The 16,688-nt window shown below is 37.7% G+C and overlaps 2 protein-coding genes and 1 long non-coding RNA gene across 3 annotated transcripts; all 3 read right to left on the minus strand.

The window, feature by feature from the left end:
- Nucleotides 1-1,391: 1,391 nt before the first annotated feature.
- On the minus strand, nt 1,392-2,315 carry LOC133695738 (uncharacterized). The gene is made up of 2 exons (XR_009842523.1): nt 1,720-2,315; nt 1,392-1,591 (listed from the first exon to the last, which is right to left on the minus strand). It is a non-coding gene; the product is annotated as an uncharacterized LOC133695738 (long non-coding RNA).
- A 4,113-nt stretch (nt 2,316-6,428) lies between these two features.
- LOC133696936 (CLAVATA3/ESR (CLE)-related protein 45-like) lies at nt 6,429-7,470 on the minus strand. The gene is given in 2 exon segments (XM_062119234.1): nt 6,429-6,662; nt 6,838-7,470. Coding segments are annotated over 2 exon segments (402 nt in total). The 5' UTR covers nt 7,132-7,470; the 3' UTR covers nt 6,429-6,554.
- Nucleotides 7,471-12,747: 5,277 nt separating this feature from the next.
- LOC133697967 (uncharacterized) lies at nt 12,748-16,588 on the minus strand. Its single transcript, XM_062120811.1, has 8 exons — nt 16,319-16,588; nt 15,887-16,175; nt 15,281-15,352; nt 14,353-14,420; nt 13,969-14,125; nt 13,445-13,525; nt 13,238-13,327; nt 12,748-13,151 (listed from the first exon to the last, which is right to left on the minus strand). Exons 2-8 carry the CDS (start codon nt 16,139-16,141, stop codon nt 13,032-13,034), a joined length of 843 nt encoding a protein of 280 aa, XP_061976795.1. The 5' UTR covers nt 16,142-16,175; nt 16,319-16,588; the 3' UTR covers nt 12,748-13,031.
- Between the last annotated feature and the right edge of the window lie 100 nt (nt 16,589-16,688).

Genomic DNA, 16,688 nt, shown 5'->3' on the forward strand with positions numbered 1-16,688 from the left:
GTGCTTAACTTTTTCCGCCCGGAACTCATTGCTCCTACTTGAAGGGTGATCGATATTGAAGAAGAATCTCATCACTTTGATTTAGCTATAGGTCCACATCATAATCACCATTTTCTCTACCCTTGAAGCATCCTAATGCGGCGGCACGTCATGCTGTCTTTGATTCCTTATTTATTTTTCTGGGTACATGGCAGTAGTCGCCTCTCCTAATCATGTCGCATTCCTTTTCATTTTTAATTTGTTGAAGGAAAACTGCAGCTAGCCCCATGATTTAAATATTACAATACCTAAATCCTTGCTCAATCCATCCTTCAATTGTTGCATAAAAAAATCATTCAACTACAACTTTTCCCTCGCCTTTAATTGCTAAAAATGGAATGAAAACTGAGTTTCATGTATTACTACCCAAGGTAGACACCAGCCCTTTCCACTGCTGGCTGAAAGATAACTTCATTGAGAAATGATGATAATCGAGGGGAAATTAAAAAGAAAAGAGCCACTGTTGATCATAGACAATCGACAAAAGTCGGAGATGTGATGTTTTGTCCTTTTTACGCTTTAAATTGTGGTTAATCTTCTCCGATCATGCTTTATCAGAATCCAAGAGAGAAAAGCTGGTGCAAGATAAACGCAATTTAGAGGCTTTAAGTCTCCCCTCAGTATTGATAAGACGTGAGATTTAGAGCATGCTTAAGAAGTATAATTAAAGGGTTAGCAAATCCTGCTGTGAGAGGGATGGATACGGGGGAGATGATGCCTATCTCTTTAACTGGGACAAAAATAAATGACAAGATTTGTTTAAATTAATGGATTGTCAATGACACCCCTCGAATCACCCTAAGCCACAAGATCTGGTCTCAAAGAGCAAAGAGTCAAGAAAAACTCCCTCTACTTGATTATACAGAACATTTTCCTGACAATTATGCCATCATCGATAAATGAGACAGCGACTACTTTCTTTTTTATTATCACTTCCAGTGATTTTTTAGCCGGGAGTGATTAGTTTTGAATGGTAGACGGCTGAGGGGTAGGGTTTCATGTGGGTGGGCTCACCCTGGCCACATGACATGACCTCCATATAATTGTGGGTTCATGCTAGATGATCAGTGAATTAAGACCTCTTAAACTTATCCCTGATCACCATTCACCAGAACAGCTTGGTTCTTGCTTTTCATGCATTGGCTATAGAGGGAATAGAAGCGAAACTTGAATCTAAAATCTATAAGAAATTTAGGGTTCTTCCCTTCCAAAAGAAAAAACTACTAGGCTTTATTTATCGAAAAAGATGCACGAAAGGAATATAGATCGAGAGGTGCAAGGATTATGATGAAAATAATGGATGATCCATCTACTTGTTTGACTAATAAGAAAAAAAACACAATGAGAGTCCATTCATCTGAATCAATATTATTAAATAAATAAAAAGGATAACAGTCGATATCCATCTAAATGGAAAATGATTAAGAATTACAAGGGGGAGGAATGCTTTCTTATATCGTTGTCCTTTTTGTACAAACATCAAATCCTTCCTTCTCGACACCTCTCCTTTTATCCACTCCTTTTTTGTCAATCCTCCATCCAATATTCTTTCCTGATAACAAAAGTGTTATATAAGATAAAAGGAATATTTTTATCGATTTGGCTAAGGATATTTTTCCCGATGAATATCTCGCTTCAGAATTATTATTTCCTCTCAAGTTGTTTGAAACTCTGGATTACCTGGACAAGTAATTACGAGAACAAAGAGAGCAACATCGGTCGCCGGAGTGCATGGTTACCAAGATTATTATCATCACATCTGTTGCTGTGTCATCTCCCACGAGTGTAGAAGATACAGCACATGAGCAAGACGATGACCACTGTCCATTAGCCATGGTCGAGGACAGATAACCAGGATTTTTTCTGTGCGATTGAGGGCCTGGGGGGAGAAAAGGCCCACTTCTCTAGCCTTATTTCTACGTTGAAAGCTTTGCATCTGCCATTTATGATCGAGTGAGCCATACACATTCCATGGTCCACTGCCCTTAATTGCCGGGGGCCCACCAGATAAGCCACCATGATAGGAGGAGATAAACATGTCACAAACTCAGTTTTCAACTCATTAGGGAGTGGATAAGTATCCATGAAGGAGCGTTTTCGTTCTTTGAAGCAACATTACTTGGGAAGATGAGATTAATAAGCGAAGAGAGAAGAGAAGAGACAAATCTCTCGAGGCAGCCTGAAGAATCAAGGATAAGAATTATCCTACTAATGTTATGGATAAATGATAATCACCCCTTTATTATTCTTACTTTCCAAGATTTCCGAGTAGACTAGACGTGTTAAGATTTGGAAGCATGTGACAATTTGGTTATTGTCCTCTTTAAATATTAATGATTGCACATCGAGACTAGACCCGAAACCCCCCCCCCCCCCCCCATGCCCTTTTTTCGGCCCATAATCCCATCATGTTTGGGCTGCAAGCCCATTTACTTTTTATCTCTGCAATGCTTGTTAAGCGACGCCGTCTCAGATCCACAGCCCTCTTATTTCCCCGCTCTCTATCCATATCTTCTTCTTCTACATCTAGGCACGTTTTTCCAACCATCTATCATCTGTGTTGAATCTTTAGCCTAGGTTGCTGTCTTTATTGACAAGTTAAGCTACTGACACGCAAGTGAGTTGGAAGTAAGATTGTCAAAGCTCCATTGAATGTTTGTTGACTAGGAGGCAGTCATGCAGGTTATGAAATTGGACACAAAGATTTCGGTTCTGCTGGATTCTTGTTATTGCAGCGCGCGCACTTGTAAGTAAATTGGTTGTGAAGTTTGGTACAAAGATCCAGATCCTGCACCATTGATGCGTTGGAAACTAGACACGAACAACTTTCTGAGGATATATAGCTCGCTCAGCAATTTTAAAACTGAAACCTGGACCTGTACAGGCATTCTCAGCTTTGTTGGCTTCTTTGGATTGAGCTCAGGTCTTTTAAGCTTTGTTAAGAACCATCTACTCCAAATCCAATGGTGAATGTGAATACTGGATTTACTAGGAATGCACCCGCATCAAAACCATGAAGAATTGAAGATAGACATCAGTAGTTGCTATTTTTCCTCTTCAGTTTCTCACCTGTCATTATGAAGAACAGCAGTTCTACTATCTGAGAGGTGCAAAAATGAGAATATAATAAATTTAAGGTTTAAATTAAGTTTTCTACTATATATTAACCAACCATGAAAAGTTTCAGTTGTCACAAACAGGTTGAACCGAAGAAAAAGCATAAACAGGCAGCCCCTTGTTTATTTAAACAATTTCATGATAGGAACGAAATTGTCATGCATGTCTTTGATCCATGGTATTTTTCGTACTGACACAAAATAATAAGCCGAGCTAAGCACTTACAAGAGCAATAAGTTTCTAGACTAGTTCTATTTCTACAAGTCACGTCATGCATGTAAGCAAACAAAATCGCATGAATCTCAAGTACTAGAAAAGGTAGGTTCTAAACTTGTCATGTTAGTCAAAGATTGATAATTCAATTCATTTACACGCGTATTCTAATTTGAATTTAATCATGTGAATTAAGATTTTACTCTGATATAAGAATTGCAGTAAGTTATCAGTTGAATTCAAATAACATATCGCACATATGATTTGATTTCAATAAATTAAAAGGCGAATCAACTTCGTGGTTAATAAGTTCAACGGCGTAGATTGGTTTTGAGAAATACAGTCTAAGATTGAATATCATCTTTGTTGCTGGTGAATGGTGATAAAGAATTATTCAACCTTCAAGATTACGACTTTACTCGTCTGAAGCTTGCAAGTTGAAGTGAAAAGGGATCCTGTTTGAATGAATTCACTTTCTGGGTATGGTTATTTTCTGTTTTGATAAATGGATTGGCTTGTTTCAGTTTGATTCGCTCTTATTTTCTTCTTTAAATCTGTAATTCTGTGGATGCTTTTACTTATTTTTTCGTAAGAATAAACGGGCAGCCTAAATGGTTTTGAGCTATGTGTTACTGCTATTAGATAGGCAATGTTACCTGCTTTGTACAAAGTTCAGTTGGGGATTCCGGCACCCTATACGCGGACCGGTGGTGTACTGATAGTTGCTCAGATAGAGATTTAAGCACATTGACACAATATTTAACGTGGTTCGGCAAAACCGCCTACAACCACGGGAGAGTCAATATTATTAGAGATAGATAGAGAAAGGGTTACAACACACATGGAGGAGGAGGCTCACTTCACTCAAACTCAGCTACCATTGCTCTCACACACTACTGCACAAGGTAGTAGGGCTGCTACCCTTGACAGCTACTCCCTCTTTCTCTCCTCACGTATCTCTCTCTTGTTCTCTTCTCTTCACGTTCTCACAACTCTCACATTTTGCTCTCACATAATGCCTCTATTTATAGGCATTTCCTGGTGCTGCTTCACTTGTTCTTTTGTCAATAATGGTGGCTGCCAAACTTACCAAACTTTGACATTAGACAATAGTTGTTGGCTGCCACCATTATTGACAAAAGAACAAGTGGAGCAGCACCATGAAATGCCTATAAATAGGCATTATATGAGAGCAAAAAGAAGAGAGTGTGGTGAGTGCAGTAGAGAGATCAAGAGAAAAGGAGGGGCTGCAATGGCAGCAGCCTTGCTGCCATTGCAGCAGCTGCAAGTGCAGCAAAGAGCAACTCCTCCATGTATGTTATAATCCTTTCTCTATATATCTCTAATAATATGGACTCTCCCGTGAATGTAGGCGATTTTGCCGAAACACGTTAAATATTGTCAGTGTGCTTAAGCCTCCTATGAGCAACTATCAGAACACCACCGATCCGCGCATGGGGTGCCGGAATCCCCCAACAATTGGTATCAGAGCAACTATCTCCCTCTTTCTCTCTTGATCTCTTTACTGCACTCACCACACTCTCTTCTTTTTGCTCTCACATAATGCCTCTATTTATAGGCATTTCATGGTGCTGCTCCACTTGTTCTTTTGTCAATAATGGTGGCTGTCAAACTTACCAAACTTTGACATTAGACAATGGTTGTTGGCTGCCACCAACAACCCACCATTGCAGCCATCTTCTTTGAGAATGGTGGCTGCTGCAATTGTCAATGGTTGTTGCATATTAACGGCAACCAACCTAACAAGTTCCTCATCTTGCACTTTGTTTTGCTCTTTCATTTTGTCTGATATCACTTATATGCATGTATTGATCGAATACTTCAAAACCCATATAAGCAAACTTTTTTTAGTTGAGTTTCGAAATGGACAGATCGTGTTTGATTGGCACAGGATTTTGGAATTGGTGAGTGTAAGCAGCCCGTAGAGTAGACTTGTCCTGTTTTACTAGTTGTTTCATTTCAATTTCTCAAACTGCAAGCTAGAGAGCATGTTGATTTTCTAGGCTTGAATATTATAGCTTTATGATGCGATGCTGTCTTAGAAAAGAAGATGAGAGTGGAAATAGCAAATAGGTTAGTTTAAGGGTTAGTGGTGCTGCTGAGAAACCAAACCCTGCCTCCTCAACTTTTACTCTAATATCTTATCTTTCTTATTCTCTGCTCCAATCCCAATGTGTCGCTTTCTGTAAATATGCTCCGGAACAAATTCCTTAAATAATTCTAAAGAGATGTCTTTCCTTATGTTAATGCATTGTCTTGTTCCTGGTCATTTATAATGAGGAAAAGCAATGATGTTACCAATAATTTTACTTTGGTGGAGACCCAAAGTATTTGAACTGGTACTTAAAAAAGCTTTTGTCAGAACAACTAATGCAAACCACTAATCCTCCTTGAATTGCTCCAATCATGCCATGATGAACCCCTGTCCTATGGCAGTGAAGGACACTGAATTTCTATGCGAGTACATATGTTTTGCTGCTCATAATCCTGTACATTCAAGCTGCGGCAGCAGTGATATTTAGGCGGAAGTCCAAATGTATGGGTGTAATATTCGACCCTGAACCTGAAGTGGGAAGGATAATTGGAGACTTTACTAAGTCTCTGATTGTTGGGATGATCTAATGGAGAAGCGTCTCTTAGTTTTATCAGGTCATGAGGAGAATCACAGATATTATCTGCCTTGTGAAAGGGAGTGCATCCTTGGTCATATAGCGATCATCTTGTATGCCAATATCGATATGACTTCTTAGCTTCTCTAGGTAGATACAAGACCTGCCCTGTTTATGTCACATTAAATAAGGTGTGGAGTTTCAGAGTATTTCTGAATGAAAAGCCAAGAAAAACTGTATGTCTTCTTCACAAATATGCATAAAATCAATTGCGAGGCTTCTGGTCTCTATATGACCGAGTAAGAACTTTATTTAATTAGTGCTTACCTTTGTTGTGGAGTTGTTGATCTTCTGGGTTAAGATATGTCAAGGGTTAAGTTTGAATCAATCAAAGCATCTTGCTTCTCTATGTTAGACTTTTGAACAGACTTTGTTAATGAAGGAATATCACTATAATCTGCAAAGAAGCATATAGCCAAGCAAACAGGTGCAAATTTCTAAGAAAGATTGAGGGGGGGAGAAAAACTGTCTTTTTCCTTTCTGCGAGCCATACCATCATCTATGCCGTGTTCTTTGGAGGTTGATTATGATCTCAATTTGTAGCACAGAGATGATACTGGCTTTGTGAACATTTTCTTTAATAGCTTTTCTATACACATCTCTCTATAAAAAGACAAACTCTTAAAATAAAATAAAAAGCAAAACCGATCAACCCTTCCTCGTTAGAGTGCTCCAAAAGAAATATTCACCACTGTCTAGTTTTCTCTGCTTTGCTAGAAGCTATTCTTCTTCTTTAGCTGTCACCTTACTTGCTCTTCCTGCCTCTGTTTGAAGAAACAGTTCAAATATATCAAGACCTGTTGTGGATAGGATCTGATCCTCTCCGTACTCTTCTTTTGCTTGTTTGACTTGGATCAAATGTCTTGTTTGCTCGGGCTGATTTCTTTGTGTCCATCCCCTGCATGTCGACATCCTTGAGGCTACGTTGGCTGTGTGGCAGTGTCCCGTGAGCTTTTCGGTCGTGTCTGAGGATCACCTCTACACTCGTCAAGCCATAAAGTTTATGAGGTTGAACTGCTATGAACCCAATACATATAAGAAGGATAAGCACTCTACGAGAACAAAAAACCATTGTTTCTGCTCTGAAACAAACAAGAAGAGCAGAGGTGTGTTGTTTCTGTTTAGAGTAATGAGATGATAAACAGGTCTGAGAATGTGAGCCTTCTATTGTGATGCTCCATTCCTGTGGATATATGCCTGTTATTTATCCCTTATTGGATTTGGAGGGCGCTTTAAAGCAAAAAAGCAGGGAGGGGCCCCAGAACACCCGGTGGGATTTTTGATTCACCCAAATCATAAACCTGCATTCTAAACATATTAAGGCTGTTATGGAAGAATCTGACAATGATGAATAAAGGGGTTGGAACAATACCCTTGAGAAGCCAAGTATCTTTTTTCATTTGCTCCCCTACATCCCTATCATTTGTTTTGCTTTTGTCCATTGAAACAGGCCTACCACTCTCTCGAACTCTTTAAATGTCTTGCCACATCACCCGACCATGCTTATGTGGACATGCACTGGGGGCTGATATTCATTCTTAGCCGATGGTCTTTCCAGCTAGGGTCTCAGCTAGGCTAGGCTAGGCTCAGCTCAGCTCATAACTTGAGGCAAGCTTTCTACGAATAACAGGTTTGCTGTCGCAGTTAAGTTACAAATATATTCTTATGGTATGAGGATCATGTTTTATGTGGTGGGTATTTTAGGAAATTATCGTTACTTTGGTATTAAGAAAAGGGGAGTTCTGTTTTTTAAGCGGGAGTGGCTGGGCAGGCATAAGCGACGAGGCCACCTAGAACTAGTAGATTGCTACAGTGGCAAGTCATATAAAGAATCAAATACGAGGGGGAAAGAATGAGGAATAGAACAGCCCCCAAAAGAAACAAGCTCTTGCTTTATGCCATTCTAAGATCTCCTCCTCACTTTAGAATTCCAAGCTCTCTTCCCTATGCAACAAAAACAACAGCACTTGGTTTCTTGCGCTATATGTGTTTCTTTATGCCTTTCTTTGGGTTGCTAGTTCTTAATCTCCCATTCAATGATCCAGTGAAGACCCACTTCAACCCTCCTTCCTCCCTTTCTCTCTGTGGATTAAGCTGTAAATTTTTCTCGTTTGTTTATGAAGACCATCTTTTCCTTTATTCTCTTTTACTTTTCTGTTATTGTTGCTGTTGTTATGATATAAACCACATGCAACTAGGAACATTCTAAAGCATATGTTCTTGTACTTTATTAAATGAATATTTATATTGGCGGTTTAACAACGGTGATTAGTAATGGTCCAAGCAACAAAACCCCAACTTGAATGGGTTGTTAATGTGCTGATTCTTTGCTTTATATATCCTCCAGATAAAGCAGAATGGTTAAATCATTCTTGCTTTCTATTCTTCCCTATCTTCCACAAGGATTAAATCCTCCCGTAGTGGGTGCCATGCACATGATCAATATGCCGATCCACTTCGAAGTATTGTTTGCTGCTTGACATGGACATGAGATTACTGATGTATATGAGTTTCTAACCACGAAATTGTGTGACGAATTAGACATCCGTACGTATCTGATTCATCACATTTTGAATCAAATTGTTACTGCTGCATTGAACTTGAGCTTGCTCATCCACTGACTGGACTGGGATCGACCATTAGCTCCTAAACACTGTATCTGATGCACAATATTTTCCGACAAGTGTTATCGCCATTTTTTTATATATAGTTTTGTTGCTTTCATGATCAAGTGGTGTCGTTGTCCAGTCAAATGCATATGCAACACCCCCTTCTTTTCCTACTTTTTTTTGAAGAAGGGCGTCGGATTAAAGGCTTCAGTTTCAAAAACCAAAGAAAGGGTAGAAAGGAGAATTTTATTTTCGTGACCTGCTTTACCTGGCTTGAGTCACAACCTTGCATTTGAACTGTATTTTCTTGAAGAAAAGAGCCAGAAGATCCCTCGGGAAGCAAGCACTCCTTTTCTTTTTGTTGTCCCTGGCAAATATTATTTTCTATCGTTTTAAGATTTTGCTTTTTATCTGAAACTCATTTTCCTACAAATTATTACTATAAAAACTGTAGTTGTTCAGTGAAGTCATAATAAAGGGTTTTATATTCCTTTAATAAATCATTAAATGTACGTTAGATACTGCGGTTTATTAACATAAATATACATGAACGGATGTTTTACGTACAAATTTTCAACCTCATTTGACTGCGCTGCCATGTCCATGTTAATTAATAGTTGAGGTGCAGAAAAAGATTTTATATTATATTAATTCTCTTACAAAAACGGTGGGGGGGGGGTTGATGCACAGGCTCATGGGTGCTGAACCATAAATGTCCGTCTCCCTCCCTCCCTCCCTCCCTCTCTCTCTCTCTCTGCTTGAAATTATGGAGACCAAATTAAAGAGAATTCTTTTCATTCAAACCTTGCCAAATAAGAGAGAGGCAGATGGAGTGGTACGGGAAATGTACTTATTTAGAATAATCTTTCTTGTATTTGTTTTATGTTTATTAACATTAGAATCTTAGTTCACAGGCCATGCCCCCTTTGGTGTAAGATAGAATTAGCTACAGCAATCAAAGGAAGGAAGGAAGGATTCTATAATAATAATAATAAAAGAAGGAAATTTTATTTAATTTTTAAAGTGAAACCCTACGCTACAAATTGTGGCTTTGTAGATTCTCGAGGCTGGTCTTAAAGTCGGGACTTTTCTTCAGTACTTTCATCAACAAGTTAAAACAATGGAGCCCGCAGGGTTAAGCCGTGCAATGTCTCGAATCCATATTCCGTAGTCCATCATCTTCTTCTCAGTAAGCCACCAATGCCATGTCAGGACCAACACACATAGGTGGCGAAGGGAGGAAGATTGCCGGAGCAGTTTCTGTTAAAGGTAAAGCAAATTTGAGTCTGTAACGCTTCTACATCCTCAAAAGAAGACCTGTGGTATGTTGGCTACAACACAATGCAATAGAACAAGAAAATGAACACCAATGTCTCCTATTAAATTACATGATATTACATTTCCATAGAAACTAGCATCGAGTACTTGATTGCAGACATTGTTGTAGGATTGGAGGCCTTTGAGTTCGGAATTTATCAGGATTCTGACTAGTGGAAGGTTTCCTTGATCCCATAGATTGGTCGACAGTTCCGGTGGCCCGGCTTCTGCCTCTATCAAGCTTCGCACCTCCCTTACCACGCTTTCCCAAGAACCCATTTTTCATGATTCGGCAGGCCCGTCAAAAAATGGGGATACTTCCCCCAAAAACCAAGGGAGGCGGCAGCCCCCGTCCACGTATCTCTATTTGGAATTGCTTATTGGGTTTAAGTAGGTTCTCTAGTATGCAACCCAGCATGTGACAAGGTGGTTTGTTTTCTAAAATGTATGAAATTGAAGAAAAATGAGTATACACAGACTGAAATAACACTATAAATCATGACAAGCACCAATTGAAGCAACAACCACATGTATTGGGATCCAAGTTCATCAGGGCACCCCTCACATATTTTAAATTTTGCTGTTGCCATCTTCGACCAGCCAAAACAAGCATCGTCAATGAAGTCTTGAACCTGATATGATACACCAATGAGGATGTTGATCTGCATCCTTCGAGATTCCATATTTGTTTTTCTCAGGCAGTTCCCGAGAAATTTTGGGGACAAAAAGCCACGTTGTAGGTCAGTGTGTCTTGAATCATTCTCTAGAAACACAAATTGGGAACAACTAATCACTTCTTTAGCATAGGAAGATTCTTGATTAACCCGATTGTAAGTCATATATGTTCTAAAGAGACGCCAAAAAGTGAGAGCTGCAAACAGAATGTTATCGAAACACAAAGTAAAAGGGAGATGCTACCTTGTTCAACCTTAAAGATTGTTTTTAGTAAATAATTATCCTGCCAGTAGTCTGAGAGAACACTAATGCAATTTGGATAAAAAATATGAAAGATAAAATCAAATCGTGAGTAATTCTTTAGCGTTCTTATTAAATCATATCCAACATGTGAATTTTAAAAATTTTGGATTCTATCTATTTATTTAGCATGAATTTCAAATTAAATTATATGATAATTGTCTTAATATGATTCAATCAATTTGATAGAGTTTAAAAATAATTCAAAAAACTGAAAAAGATATGATTTTGTTTTTTTAAAAAAATTAAGATTACATCAGAATGCGACATATTGATCTATTCGGACTTTACAGCTTAACCTGTGATTTAGATCATGAACTTCATGAGATTTAATAACTTTTTTTAAAACTATTTTTTACTTATATGATATGATAACAAAAATAAATGCTCGTAAAATTAAGCATCAACCAAATAACAAAACATTTGTTTGAGATTACGTTAACTTTATAAAAAGCAAATTAAAACAAATTATGAATGTTAATTCAAAATTAACCAAATAATAAAGGATAACATTGATAAAAAAAAAATCATAAAGGATTCAATTAGAAGAAAAAAAATTGAAAGATGGGATTTTAAAAAAATTATTTGACATTGTTATTAAACTCGACCTAACAAGTCAACATTAAAACCTTTCGACTTAACTCCCTGCCAGCCCGGATTTACAATTAACCTATGGAAGTTGATTCTAGGTGATCTAATTGACTTGTTAAGTCCAAGGACAACCTGGAAGACCACTAAAAATGTGGTATGGCTTTAAAAAAAATTTATAATGATATCTTGAAATTTTTTTTAATAATGAGACAGCATATTGAGTCAAATTAGGTTTCAAGACTTAACTCATAAAACATGTGTTCCAAATCATGAACTCCACGAGTTTTTTAAAAAATATTTTTTATTTAATGATATGATAATAAAAATAGATGTTTACAAAAATTGAGTAACAATCAAATATTGGGATATTTATTTAAAATTACAATAACTTCATAAAATGCAAATCAAACTATCAAAGTAAATAAAATGCAAATCAAAGTAAATTATGATGACTATTTCAAAATCAATAAAAAATTAGAGAAAAAAATTGAAATAAAAATTCTTGGTAATAGAACTTGAGGAAAAAAATTTGACATGAAAAAAAAAAAAAACTAGGAGCTTCACTGTTCATGTGAACAGTGAAGACCATAAACTTCTTTAGTTTTTTTAGTATAGGATGGACAGTTAAGCACCATGAACTTATTAAGTTTTTTTAATAGAGTAGTAGTAATATGCCTGATGCTTTATCAACAGTTGTTTTGTGATGAGCAACGCATTTTCTCTCCATCCCCTTCTTCACTTTACAGGATGATGAGAAGATGGAGCCATCTCTGCTGCAATCTACCCTCCTGGTCTCGCGGTTCAAACTTGTGAGTTACATAAGATATCTTTCCTGTGAACCAATGCCAGTTAGATCACGATCCTCCCCTGGAACACATCCACCTGGAGTTTGATTATTCATAAAACAAATACCCCCAGCATCAACTACTATCAGCTCCTCCTATTCTTCTATCCGGTCTTCCCCAGGGCAGGAACCCTGGCCTGGCCAGATCCTGTTTTGGCTGTTCTTAATTTCAAAAGGAGGGCTGAACCTAATCTTCCTGGTACTATTTCTCCAAAGTACTGGAGCAAGAACTAATCAAGAAGCTTTTTACAACTTTATAACACAAACAAGATGATCACTGTACTGCATAAAATTATGGTGCCAATCGTAGAAAATAAAACCAGTTTCAAAGCACGACAACTAAACGCTCGAATGAGAAGGAAAAGATTGAAAATTAGCCTTGCAACATAATAAGTTTAAACAAAGTACAAAATACTGGAGGAGACAGACGCTCATGTTTGCCGGCAGATTTTATAATTCTTCTTTCTGTGTTCACCACGATGTAATGTATTTACACATTTTAAACAGGATAGGGTACCGATTGACAGTATTTTGGCCTTGTAAACAGGCTGTTGGACATTTTTCAGGATAAAATTATTCACGGCCGTCTCTTTCATCCTTCCATTACTTTTACACGATCATTTCTTTAGTGGTATATTAAACAGGTTCCTGGTGAGGTGTTACAGTAGGTCCCGGTGCTATGGTAAACTGCAGACCCCTCTGTTGCCCTGATTGTAGCACAAAAGCTACTTGTGTTGCTGCTAATGCTGCTGCCTCCTGTTAAACCAAATTATGGTACAAGCTTCAGCACAAACGATACAAATAGGATACAATAGATTAAAACTGAAAGGAAAAACACTGACCTGTCTTTGCCTACGACGCTGCAAGATGCTGATGGCCCAAGCCATGATGTAACACGGCAGAAGAAAACCAGCTGCTCGAAGCAAGAAAAGCTGTAGGGGATCCACCAGTTCATCAGATCAGTGAAAACATAAAATCCAAAAAACACTAAATGATGAAGAAATGATCATCGTCACCATAGAGTAGACGGTAATCCCAATTCAACTTACAGAAAAAAATGTAGATACATCATCTTCTCCATCAGAATCTGTAGCAGTCAATGCATGACGCAAGAGCAGGAGGGCCATCAACTGCAATATGAGTGAGTTTGGGATTAAAACCAAATCTCAATTGAATAGAGAATCAAAGAAAAATGAGAGCTCAAATAAGAAAGCATTAGCAAGAGAAATTGTAGATCCAAGTATCCATCAGCATTGAAACTCAACTGGTATGTTCAGGGAACTTCCACATGATCTAGAAGGAAGTTTGTTCAAGCCTCCAAATTATAATCTAAACAGGTTTCTTTATATTGCTAGTATTCTCCAGGTATTGAGAGAATATGATCCTATTATGATTGCAAACAAATACTTCCATGTTAACAGACACATTGGTAAATAGCCTTAATTCATATTACAAATGACCAACTGGACCATTTCACATGATTTTGAATAAACTTTTCAAGTGGAGCCATGAAAAAGAATACTTTAGATTCCTGCAAATACTATAAGAGGAATTTATGAAATTAAGGGCTTACAATAAGAGCAACTGAGCGGCAAAAAGCGGCTCCGCTAGCATTTGAAGCAGCATAGTCATCATACTCGGCTTCTAGAAAATGACGCTCAGCCTCTGCAATTGCCAATAGGCGAGGATCACGCAAATCCAGTTGAGTGCCAGAGATTGTCCAGCCTCCACTACAAAAAGGATCAGCAAAAGAATGTGTGATGATGCAAAAATCATCATTGATTGGTAAACGACATGAAAGTTATTTTGACGCACACACCCCTGGTCCAAGTTGAAGTTTTACGTGCATCAAATTTTATGCAAGTGATAAAAAAGGCCCCAGCAATTCCAGATTCCAGAACAAAGAGCATAATTACAGATAACTAATAAAACAATGAAAATACTAGTTTAAACATACCCAATATCAATACCAGTATCTTCAGAATGAGGTGGACGAGGAGGAGCAGTGTAACCAGGTTGGTAAGGCTGTACATCATAGAGAAAAGATTAACAAGAAAATCAACTATAATCTATTATAAGTTGAAAATTAAAATAAAAAAAAAATTACACAAGTTAGGAATTTTTTCCAGGAGTAGACAGACATGGTATTTGCAGAAATCAGAATATAGTAGAAGCTACTGAAGTGTGGCAGAGTCCTGTTCAGACATATTTCTCTAGATCTCAAAAGAGGAAGCTGAGGAGCAATCTTCTTAATGATTAGATTAGTAATGTTACAAGCACCATGGCCACAAGAAGCTAATGATATATTTTGCATGTTGTGTACATTCATCTGTTCAATTTGCTTTTTTTATAAGAAAAGGAAGATTATAGCTTACCACGTACCAAAATGTACAACTTTATATGCTAAACATAAGCCAAAAATAATGTCTATCAACTAGAAATACATACAAAACAAGTACAAATAATTTAAGAACTTTTCAACAGCAAACAATGATCCAACATGTCAGAAGTTAAGTTTTAACCACAAAAAACCTCTGAAGAGTTAAAGACAATACTCTTCCTGCCCTCTTGTACTCAATTCCATGAAATCCAAAAAATTGTCAAAGGTATAGAAACCTACATCTCTTTTTCAAATACACAAACACATCCTCTACATGTATAGCTCCTGATCAATTAAGCCTTGGAAGTGTTTATTTACTTGCAATTTGATCATTATGCCTTCCTGCTGCTTTTGATAGCAGGTGAGATTCAAAATTGCCCGGCAAGTTTACATGAAAGAAATTCACGTAAATTCATGAAGCAGTGCACTCTATAAAGATCAACATGATACCAAGCATGCAGCCCACTACAGAGAACAACTACAAAACGATAATAAATGAGCATACCTGATGGCATATTTCACAAGTGATATCACCTTTCTCATTGCACCAATGCTGGACGCACTTCCTATGAGCATACTGGATGAGAGAAATTGAAGCCGTTAATACATATATAAAAAGTGTATATCAAAGACTAACATCAATCTGAAGGCTGCTAGGATCAGATGGCATTTAAAAAGGGATGAGATGGAAAAACAGGAGCTCTCTTTCTTGCCACTAGATTCCATTGAAGCAAAAGTTGCTAGTTTAGTCAAATTATCTAAAATGTATCTCACGGGCTCAAAAACATTCACGAGAAACAAACTAATACAATTCTCTGAAGCAACAAATTCTCGAATGATGTCTAACAGGAGTAAAACACTAAACAAAGAATAAAAAGAATCAAGCTTTAAATCCAACATAGTAAAACTATCATCCACGGGCACTGGCCGGCCAATCTTGAATTCAATTACATTCGAAATCAAACATTAAAGAGCACAAAATGGCATTTTAAAGCTATATTAATTATTACCCTCCTTTTCATTGACCAAAAACCCTCGATTTCAGAATATTTAAAGAGATTAAGATACGAACAAAATAAGAGAAAATAAAATTTGTGAATATTTATTGTACCTTGAGGCTGCCACTGCAGGCACAAGGATTCTCTAAATTGCTAACAGAATCCTCCTCCTGGCAAATGCGACACTCGGCCCCCTGAATCAACGGCTCCTCCTCCCCCGAAATACCATAATCGATTCCATCATTTGCCCTCGAGCAGGAAGGGCCGACATCGGCCTCTTTGACGATCGCCTTATCAGACTCCTCAGCAGGCGCCGTTGACGCTGGCCTTATGAGTTGGTCAACGTCCAACACCACGTGATCACTCATTTGCAATCCCTAATTTCGTTTTCTCCTCTTCAAACTAAAAAAACAAATGGAAAGAACAAATTAGTTTATTTGAAACCCTAGGATCACGCTTCAAAACAGCGGATCGAAGGATCTCGAGAGAGAAATTTAAAGAGAGAATCAAGAAAAGAAGTGTGAAATTTTTTTTGGTTGGGTCACCTGTGAAATTTTCTTTTCTGGTATTTACGCGAATGTGTTCTAGGATTTGTTTGGATATTTAAGCGAAGAAACAGGCGAGACCGGAGAGAGAGAGAGAGAGGGCAGGTAAAAAGCGCGTAATGTAGGCTTTTGCAAGCTTAGGGCTTCACGATGAATATGATATAATTAAAGGTATTGTCTTTAGTATAATAAATAATTATAGTAAGAAGAAGGTTGGATTATTGGGATTTAAGCAACGAGAGAATACCGGCGTTTTTAATTAATGGAGGAGGGGTTCTAGGATGGCTCACCAACTCCAGACCAATTCTGGGGGTGGGGGTTGGGGATAGTTTTGGTATTTTATATAATTTGAATTATAATGTGTTGAAAT

Source organism: Populus nigra, chromosome 6 (genome assembly GCF_951802175.1).
Source record: "Populus nigra chromosome 6, ddPopNigr1.1, whole genome shotgun sequence".
NCBI lineage: Eukaryota > Viridiplantae > Streptophyta > Magnoliopsida > Malpighiales > Salicaceae > Populus > Populus nigra.

Coding starts and splice junctions, on each gene's coding strand:
- LOC133697967 (XM_062120811.1), bottom strand. CDS start 16,141: ATGAGTGATCACGTGGTGTTGGACGTTGACCAACTCATAAGGCCAGCG. Junction 13,526..13,968: donor GCCGCTCAGTTGCTCTTATT/GTAAGCCCTTAA, acceptor CTCATATTGCAG/TTGATGGCCCTCCTGCTCTT. Junction 13,328..13,444: donor ATGTATCTACATTTTTTTCT/GTAAGTTGAATT, acceptor GATCCCCTACAG/CTTTTCTTGCTTCGAGCAGC.